The sequence below is a fragment of the Melanostigma gelatinosum genome, assembly GCF_949748355.1.
Source record: "Melanostigma gelatinosum genome assembly, chromosome: 13".
In the NCBI taxonomy this organism is placed as follows: Eukaryota; Metazoa; Chordata; class Actinopteri; order Perciformes; family Zoarcidae; genus Melanostigma; species Melanostigma gelatinosum.
The window spans coordinates 25,286,080-25,294,844 of NC_136646.1; the positions used below are offsets into that span (position 1 = coordinate 25,286,080).

Here is an 8,765-nt window from a genome sequence, read left to right on the forward strand (position 1 = left end):
ATGTTATTTTACATTGGAGTATTGTTACTTTTACGTAAACGATGATTTCTGTATGAATGTATTAAAATACGGTAGCGACTCGCTGTCGAGCCAGGAAAAGACAAACGGCTCAGATTCAAGTTACAACAAGATGTTCTTCATGTTATTACGACATACCAACGTATATAATAACAAACTATTCTTGTGTTCTATTCATCTTGATAGAAACGATCCTTCTTAGTGAACACATACTTATCACAATATCATCCACTGTAACATAAATTATAACAAGAAAACATCTTTTTAAAAAGCAAAAATATGTTGTTATACCGTGAAAATATCTTATGTGAAAATATGTGGTTAGCATAGTTAGTTATATGTGGTTAGCAGGTTGTGTTAGAATAAAGTGACTCACTAAGGAGACAGCAGGTTGTGTTAGAATAAAGTGACTCATTAAGGCGACAGCAGGTTGTGTTAGAATAAAGTGACTCACTAAGGTGACAGCAGGTTGTATTAGAATAAAGTGACTCACTAAGGTGACAGCAGGTTGTATTAGAATAAAGTGACTCACTAAGGTGACAGCAGGTTGTATTAGAATAAAGTGACTCACTAAGGTGACAGCAGGTTGTATTAGAATAAAGTGACTCACTAAGGCGACAGCAGGTTGTGTTAGAATAAAGTGACTCACTAAGGTGACAGCAGGTTGTATTAGAATAAAGTGACTCACTAAGGTGACAGCAGGTTGTATTAGAATAAAGTGACTCACTAAGGCGACAGCAGGTTGTGTTAGAATAAAGTGACTCACTAAGGTGACAGCAGGTTGTATTAGAATAAAGTGACTCACTAAGGCGACAGCAGGTTGTATTAGAATAAAGTGACTCACTAAGGAGACAGCAGGTTGTGTTAGAATAAAGTGACTCACTAAGGTGACAGCAGGTTGTGTTAGAATAAAGTGACTCACTAAGGTGACAGCAGGTTGTGTTAGAATAAAGTGACTCACTAAGGTGACAGCAGGTTGTGTTAGAATAAAGTGACTCACTAAGGTGACAGCAGGTTGTGTTAGAATAAAGTGACTCACTAAGGCGACAGCAGGTTGTGTTAGAATAAAGTGACTCACTAAGGCGACAGCAGGTTGTGTTAGAATAAAGTGACTCACTAAGGTGACAGCAGGTTGTGTTAGAATAAAGTGACTCACTAAGGTGACAGCAGGTTGTGTTAGAATAAAGTGACTCACTAAGGCGACAGCAGGTTGTGTTAGAATAAAGTGACTCACTAAGGCGACAGCAGGTTGTGTTAGAATAAAGTGACTCACTAAGGTGACAGCAGGTTGTGTTAGAATAAAGTGACTCACTAAGGCGACAGCAGGTTGTGTTAGAATAAAGTGACTCACTAAGGTGACAGCAGGTTGGAGGAAAGGTGGACGGAGTTCAAGCCCGTGTTCGGCTGGGCTGCAAATCAACAAGAGAAAGTCAGCTTCATCATCATCATCATCAAAAACAAGTGTAAATGACAACATCATCAGCGTAGAGTCGGAGTCAGCATGATGATGTACAAAGACACTGACGAGGTCTTATACCAAACTATTGGACATTATCAATGTTAACAATGTTCTCACAGGGAGTGAGCTCACTTATCAGAAACCAGTTATTCTATATTCACTTGTGTCACTGCTGAACGTTCATATTGAGGAAGAGCACATCTTTATTGAGACATGCAAAGTGATCATTGAGGCAGAATTGCGTTTCTACTGGATTTACAGGATAAAACAGTAAGAAAAGAGTCAATTCTGCATGAAAGCAGCTGCGGCTGTTCAGAGAACCTGCAGACGCTGTTTACAGATAATCTAGAACACCTTAAGTGAAGAAATATGATATTTTCTGTTCCATCTTGTATAACTTAATATGTTTGAATGCATGGTCGTACTTGTGCAATGACAATAAAAGATGTCTATTATGTTGAATACAGAGTTATATCTTTTAATTCTGAGACATTAATAGTTGTTCTTATTGTTCATGCATCATAACTGTGGGAGAGGAGCTGCTTCCTGTAACAGCTCAGGAGCTTCACACTCACACGGATGGATGACTCGGAATTGAGTGGATCTGATTGACAGAAAGAAGAAAACGTGATCATCTGATATGAAACTGTAGAACTATCATCATCATAAGTACTGGAGCGGTGAGAGAAACAGACTCACGGCATGTAGTCCTCTGAAGCGTTGGCTTGTCTGATGGACACTGACGGGAGGAAGCAGACAGAAATAAGCGATTTATTGATGAGCATGAACATGAATGTGGGTTCTGATCCCAGCGTGTGGACCAGGTGTTGGTGCAGTGTGAGGCCGGCCCACCCAGAGGGCCTCTGTTCCTGCACTTCAGACAGACGACGGCCAGGAGGACCGTGGAGACAAAGATGGCGGCCGCCAAAACCCAGATGAGCCATTGGACGGCCATGTTTGATCTGAGGAAGGACAGAAGAGGACAACGTGAGACATTTCATTCTCTCCTGTGAGACGGATTCAGATTCCTGTGCTTTGGAAGGTCTGAAGGTCTGAGACGTCATCGGATCTCCAGCACGTTAAGAATCTCAGCTGTCTCCAAATGTCAGCTTTGAAACTAAGAAATGAAACTTTTATTTCTAACATGCAGAGTGTCTGATGAGGTTCCATGAGCCGGCGGTGGAATGGTGTTTTGAAACAACTCAAACTATTGGATAGAAAGCCATTCGTGGTCCCCAGAGGATGAAAGCTACTCACTCTGGTGAGCTGATCTTCCTCGAGTGCCAGCAGCAGCGCATCTCATTGTAAGATTTCTTTGACATTTATGGTTTTGAACAGATTAAGATGATAATTTGTTCAGATATTCCTGATCCTCAGAGGATGAATCCCTCTGACTATCGTGACACCAGCAGGTTATCTGGTAACATGACTCAGCAGCCACCAGGTGGTTTGACACCGAATCAGATTTCAAATGTTTCATTTTCTTAGGATTTATTAACTTTGACATTTGTGTTTTTGAAATATCTCAACAACTATTGGAGGGATTTAAATGAGGTGTTGTCCTGATGTTCATGGTCCTGAGAGGATGGATCCTCTGACGTTAGTGATCTTCAGACCCTCAGGATGAGCTGATAACTTGACATCGCAGCGCCACCGTGAGGTTACGTTGCTTTAACGTTAGCATTAGTTAGCATGTAGCATCTTTATAACAGGCAGTAGATTATTTCACTGTCTTTCTTTCATTTCATAAATATGTAGCGAATGTAAATGATGATTACATTCCAGTTTCAGTTTTTAAGCAGACGATCGTGTTTCTCAGTGAAACCGATCAACAGAGTTCTTAAAGTTCATCCTGAGAGATGAACGTTTCATCACAATCCAGATGTTTTACACATGTTTCCGTTACCACACGTCTGCACGTGTCGGAGAACACGTGCTCTTCTTCTGTCCTCTTTAAGTCAGCGATGACACGAAGAAGAAGCTTCTGATCAGGAGGAGACGTGACGGTCTGAGTCACACAGGAAGTGAAACTCTAAACTCGTCTTCTTTCCTGTGAACGCTGCGCTGAAGAGCTCAGCGACTGGAAAACACTGATCATCAGGCGTGAACATGGAACCTCCACAGGAAGGACTCGGCTCCTCCGCTGCAGTAAAAGTACTGCTGTGAAAGTACTACAGTGAAATACTCCGTTGCAGTAAAAAGTCCAGTAAAAATGTTCCTTCAGTAGAAGGAACTGTGTCTCTGTGTCAGTTATTAGAAAGACTTCTAAAACTCTAAAGTAACTAAAGCTGTGAGAGAAATAAAGAAGTAGAAGTACAGGAGAAGAAAAGACTCATGTACAAGTAGCTCACGTGTACTTGATTAAATGTTTTTAGTTACTTTCCACCGCTGCAAACATTCAAATGTTTCATCGTCTGCAGACTGAACGGCGGCCATCTTGTGTCTTTAACATCCTTTTATTTCTTTATTTCAAAACTAAATGCTGAAAGATTTCATGAGAAGAAGATCCATAAAGTCAAGTTCAGAGACGATGATTCAACCTTCAATGAGATCAAATACTTCTTCATGTTCTTTGAATGTTTAAAGTTTCATCTTTGCTGCGTTTCAGTTGAAAATACAAGAAGAGTTCAAAATATTTACTGAAGGAAAAGTATTTAAAAAACACGATTGTACTTCTATTTCTTTATCTAGTTGTTGGAATGCTGTTAAGCATTCCAACAACAAGTACGACTGCTACTAGTACTACTACTACTGCTACTTCAAATACTACCATTACTTTTACTACTACTACTACTACTACTACTACTGTTATATTAAATACCACGACCACTACTACAGCTATTACCACTACTACTGATACGCGGCTACTACTTCTTCTAAATACGAATACTTCTTCTAAATACTAATACTTCTACTACTAATAATACTTCTACTACAACGACAACTTCTACTCCTATTACTACAAATGTCACTACTTCTGAAATTTGTTTAAGCTACAGAAATTGTTCAAATATCAAAATGTTCAGCTCTTTCAGGAGACGGGTGCTTTGACTTTTCATGTTTGTAATCTTTCAACTTTTTGAATTAAGCTTTTTGCAATTTTCTTTTGAATGGGATCTCTATGGAGAAAATCTTCAAATCCTGTTATACTTCAACTTTCAAAGCCTTCTTCTTCCTCATACTTTCAGCTACAGACACCATAGTTAGACATTTCAACGAGAAGGTTTTTCAGCAGTGCAGTTTAAATGCTTTCGGGCTTCAACATTTTTCAAACAGATAGTCTCCCATTTCTTAATTTTCAGCAATTCTTTCACAATTAATTTCAGCTTTGAGCATTCCAACTTTACAATGTTGAGAAAACCCTCAACTATTGCCGCCTGATTCAGCTTTTTGATATCTTTTAAACTTTTTGAACTGCAGCAATTTAACTTTTATGATTTTTCAGCCCTTTTCTGACTTTATAATGGGTGTGTATTGCGCAGCTTAGAGTGCGTGATGTCACCGCTAGAGTGAAGAGCAGCTTGAGATTCTTGTGAAAAAAACATTTGTATTTTGCCACTGTGTCCACAATCTTCACTCTTCATGCATAATTTCTGGATGTAGAAGTAGCTAATATTGTCCTTGTCGTAGAAACATTACTGTGGAATCCCACAGATTTACACATTTGACACAGAAGCCATTAATTGAGAGGAAAACCAACTTTCTGCTCCATAGAGACCAATGTTAAATTTTGCTTCAAAAACATCTTCCACAGAACACGGTACCCCATTTCTAGATCGCCAGTTAAGCCACATTATTTACACTACAGACACAATTTTTACAGGATCTGTTCTTCAACTCATTCTTCCCCTCAATTATTAATATCGGAGCAATAGGAGCTACGGTTATGGGAGTTTTGATGATTTGTTTGAGAGGTGCTTCCCTGTTTTATCTCCATGAAATGGCTTCAGGCACACAGGTGTTTGCCATTGAGCCAATTAGTGATGTTGATGAACACACAGACTCACAGACACACGCGCACATACACTCCTCTCCCTCTCTCTCTCTCTCTCTCTCTCTCTCTCTCTCTCTCTCTCTCTCTCTCTCGCTCTCTCTCTCTCTCTCTCTCTCTCTCTAATACTACTACAGCTATTAGTACGACTGCTACTTTCAGGAGAGGTGTGATATGACTTTTCATATTTGTAATCTTTAAACTTTTTGAATTATCAAGCTTTTTGCAATTTGTTTTTGAATTGGATATCTATTTTCAGCAATGTTTTTGCGATTCATTTCAGTTTTCAGCATTCCAACGCATGTTCAGCAGGAAATGCTTTTTCTAGTTAACATCTGTGATGCAGTACTACACAGTGATTGACAGGTCTCTCACAGACCATAAAGCAGGGGATGCTTTAGGGCGGGGCTACTGTGATTGACAGGTCTCTCTATCACGGAGTTGTCCGTGTTTTTGACTCTTTCAAAGTGTTTTCACTGGAAGAAGGTGAACTGGAACATGCCGGTCTTATTCAGCGTTGTGTTGTACTTAGCTCCGCCCTCTAGTGATGTAATGTGTTCATCACTGTGATGTTGCAGCTCGTTTTAAAGACACTGTGTGTTTATTATTATTAATAAAATTTCATCTTAACTGATAATAATACCTCTTGATTGATTTGTTCATTGCATTTTGTATTATTATTGTCATGAGCGTCTAAATGAGCGTCTAAAGCCGTCAGATAAATGTAGTGCGGAAAAAAGTACAATATTACCTCCGGGATGTAGTAGATGTAGTAGTAGATGTAGTAGTTGTAGTAGTAGAAAGTAGTATATTTAGTAGATGTAGTAGAAAGTAGTAGATGTAGTAGTTGTGGTAGATGTAGTAGTTGTAGTAGTATATGTAGTAGGTGTAGTAGTTGTGGTAGATGTAGTAGTAGATGTAGTAGTTGTAGTAGTAGATGTAGTAGAAAGTAGTAGATTTAGTAGATGGAGTAGAAAGTAGTAGATGTAGTAGTTGTAGTAGATGTAGTAGTTGTGGTGGATGTAGTAGTTGTGGTAGATGTAGTAGTTGTAGTAGTAGATGTAGTAGGTGTAGTAGTTGTGGTAGATGTAGTCGTAGATGTAGTAGATGTAGTAGTTGTAGTAGATGTAGTAGTTGTGGTGGATGTAGTAGTTGTGGTAGATGTAGTAGTTGTAGTAGTAGATGTAGTAGGTGTAGTAGTTGTGGTAGATGTAGTAGTAGATGTAGTAGATGTAGTAGTTGTAGTAGTATATGTAGTAGAAAGTAGTAGATGTAGTAGAAAGCAGTAGATGTAGTAGTTGTAGTAGATGTAGTAGTTGTGGTAGATGTAGTAGATGTAGTAGTTGTAGTAGATGTAGTAGTTGTAGTAGATATAGTAGTTGTGGTAGTATATGTAGTAGTTGTAGTAGTAGATGTAGTAGGTGTAGTAGTTGTGGTAGATGTAGTAGTAGATGTAGTAGATGTAGTAGTAGATGTAGTAGATGTAGTAGAAAGTAGTAGATGTAGTAGAAAGCAGTATATGTAGTAGTTGTAGTAGATGTAGTAGTTGTGGTAGTTGTAGTGGATGTAGTAGTTGTGGTAGATGTAGTAGATGTAGTAGAAAGTGGTAGATGTAGTAGAAAGTAGTAGATGTAGTAGTTGTGGTAGATGTAGTAGTTGTAGTAATGTAGTAGTTGTGGTAGATGTAGTCGTTGTCGTAGTAGATGTAGTAGTTGTAGTATATGTAGTAGTTGTAGTAATGTAGTAGTTGTGGTAGATGTAGTAGATGTAGTAGTTGTGGTAGATGTAGCAGTAGATGTAGTAGTTGTAGTAGATGTAGTAGTTGTGGTAGTTGTAGTAGTTGTAGTAATGTAGTAGTTGTGGTAGATGTAGTCGTTGTCGTAGTAGATGTAGTAGATGTAGTAGTTGTGGTAGATGTAGATGTCGTAGTTGTAGTAGATGTAGTAATGTAGTGTTGTAGTAGATGTAGTAGTTGTGGTAGATGTAGTAGTTGTAGTAATGTAGTAGTTGTGGTAGATGTAGTCGTTGTCGTAGTAGATGTAGTAGATGTAGTAGTAGATGTAGTAGATGTCGTAGTTGTAGTAATGCAGTGTTGTAGTAGATGTAGTAGTTGTAGTAATGTAGTAGTTGTGGTAGATGTAGTAGATGTAGTTGTTGTAGTAGTAGATGTAGTAGAAAGTAGTAGAAAATGGAAATACTTGAGTACAAGTACCTCAAAGTTGCAAAGGTAAATGTGTCACTTGCATTAAAAAAAAACTTAAAAGTTGAGAACTTTAACTTATATTTGTACTTCAGTACATCAGTGCAGTAGTTGAGTACATGTACTTCACAGGAGATACACTAAGTTCATATTTCCTTCTCTTCAGTAAAACCGTTGCTCTGCAGAAGTCGACGGATTTTGGGTTGAAGTGGAACTTCAGCTCCGTCTCACATGAAACATGAAGAGATGCTGAGCTTCTCCTCCTCCAGGTGCATGCTGGGAAACAAAGCGAGGTTCCTCCATCACGCAGAGGTCACAGGTGAATAACAAAGGGGACGGATGACTCACCTAGACCTGAGGACGGAGGACGGGTCCACATGAGGCGACTCTACTGCAACCCAATATCCGCCATGTCGGGAGACGTCTTCGCTCGGGTTCTGATCTGGAGTCTGGTCTTCAGCGACCTACTTCAGCTGGCTCCTCCCTCTTTCTCCTACTCCTCCCTCTCCTGCACCCAATCACCTCCCGCCACGAACCCCGAGGTGCTCGTCTTCTTCAGGGCTTCTGAGGAGGAAGGAGACGATGGATGAGAGTCAGCTCTGACCAAAGAGACGTCGTCCTCTGAAAGTTCAGAAAACACACAGAAGAGTCTTTAAAGAAGAAAAAGCTGGTTTAAAGATGAGCGGGAGACAGAACCTGTGACTCAGCGACATCAAAGGGGAGTTATGAAAGTGTGGGCTGATCAAACTGGAGAACAGGCGCTGCAGGTTTCACACCAACACCTCCAACCAATCAGCTGAGCTGAGCTGAGACGCCGAGAAGCTGCAGCGCTGCTGCAAAAAACCGTCTCGACATCCTCCCACCAACAGGAAACCACACGAGGAGAGGAAGCCTCCTCGCTCCTCTTCACTCCTCCATCGGCCTCGTTTCTCCTTCTGTTGAGAGACAAGACAGCAGAGGAGAGACCCCCCCCCCCCCCCCCCATGAATGAGGGAGGACAGATTCTGTTCGTTCAGTGAAGATTTTTACATTTAGTGGGATTCAGAGGCCGTTGTTGGAACGCCGATTAGAAAAGTGGTGGAAAGAGAAAAGAGATC

At 40.0% G+C, this 8,765-nt stretch overlaps 1 protein-coding gene across 1 annotated transcript in view; it reads right to left on the reverse strand.

The window, feature by feature from the left end:
* LOC306786774 (uncharacterized protein) overlaps positions 1 to 8,478 on the reverse strand; it is a 15,534-nt gene extending 7,056 nt beyond the window's left edge. Inside the window, exons 1-6 of the mRNA XM_079281627.1 lie at positions 8,365 to 8,478; positions 8,017 to 8,232; positions 2,330 to 2,439; positions 2,177 to 2,216; positions 2,053 to 2,081; positions 1,370 to 1,427 (exon numbers count right to left, since the gene is read on the reverse strand). Of these exons, the coding sequence (XP_079137753.1) occupies positions 1,370 to 1,427; positions 2,053 to 2,081; positions 2,177 to 2,216; positions 2,330 to 2,432 (230 nt within the window). The 5' untranslated portion in view covers positions 2,433 to 2,439; positions 8,017 to 8,232; positions 8,365 to 8,478. The remainder of the gene's footprint in view (positions 1 to 1,369; positions 1,428 to 2,052; positions 2,082 to 2,176; positions 2,217 to 2,329; positions 2,440 to 8,016; positions 8,233 to 8,364) is intronic.
* Between the last annotated feature and the right edge of the window lie 287 nt (positions 8,479 to 8,765).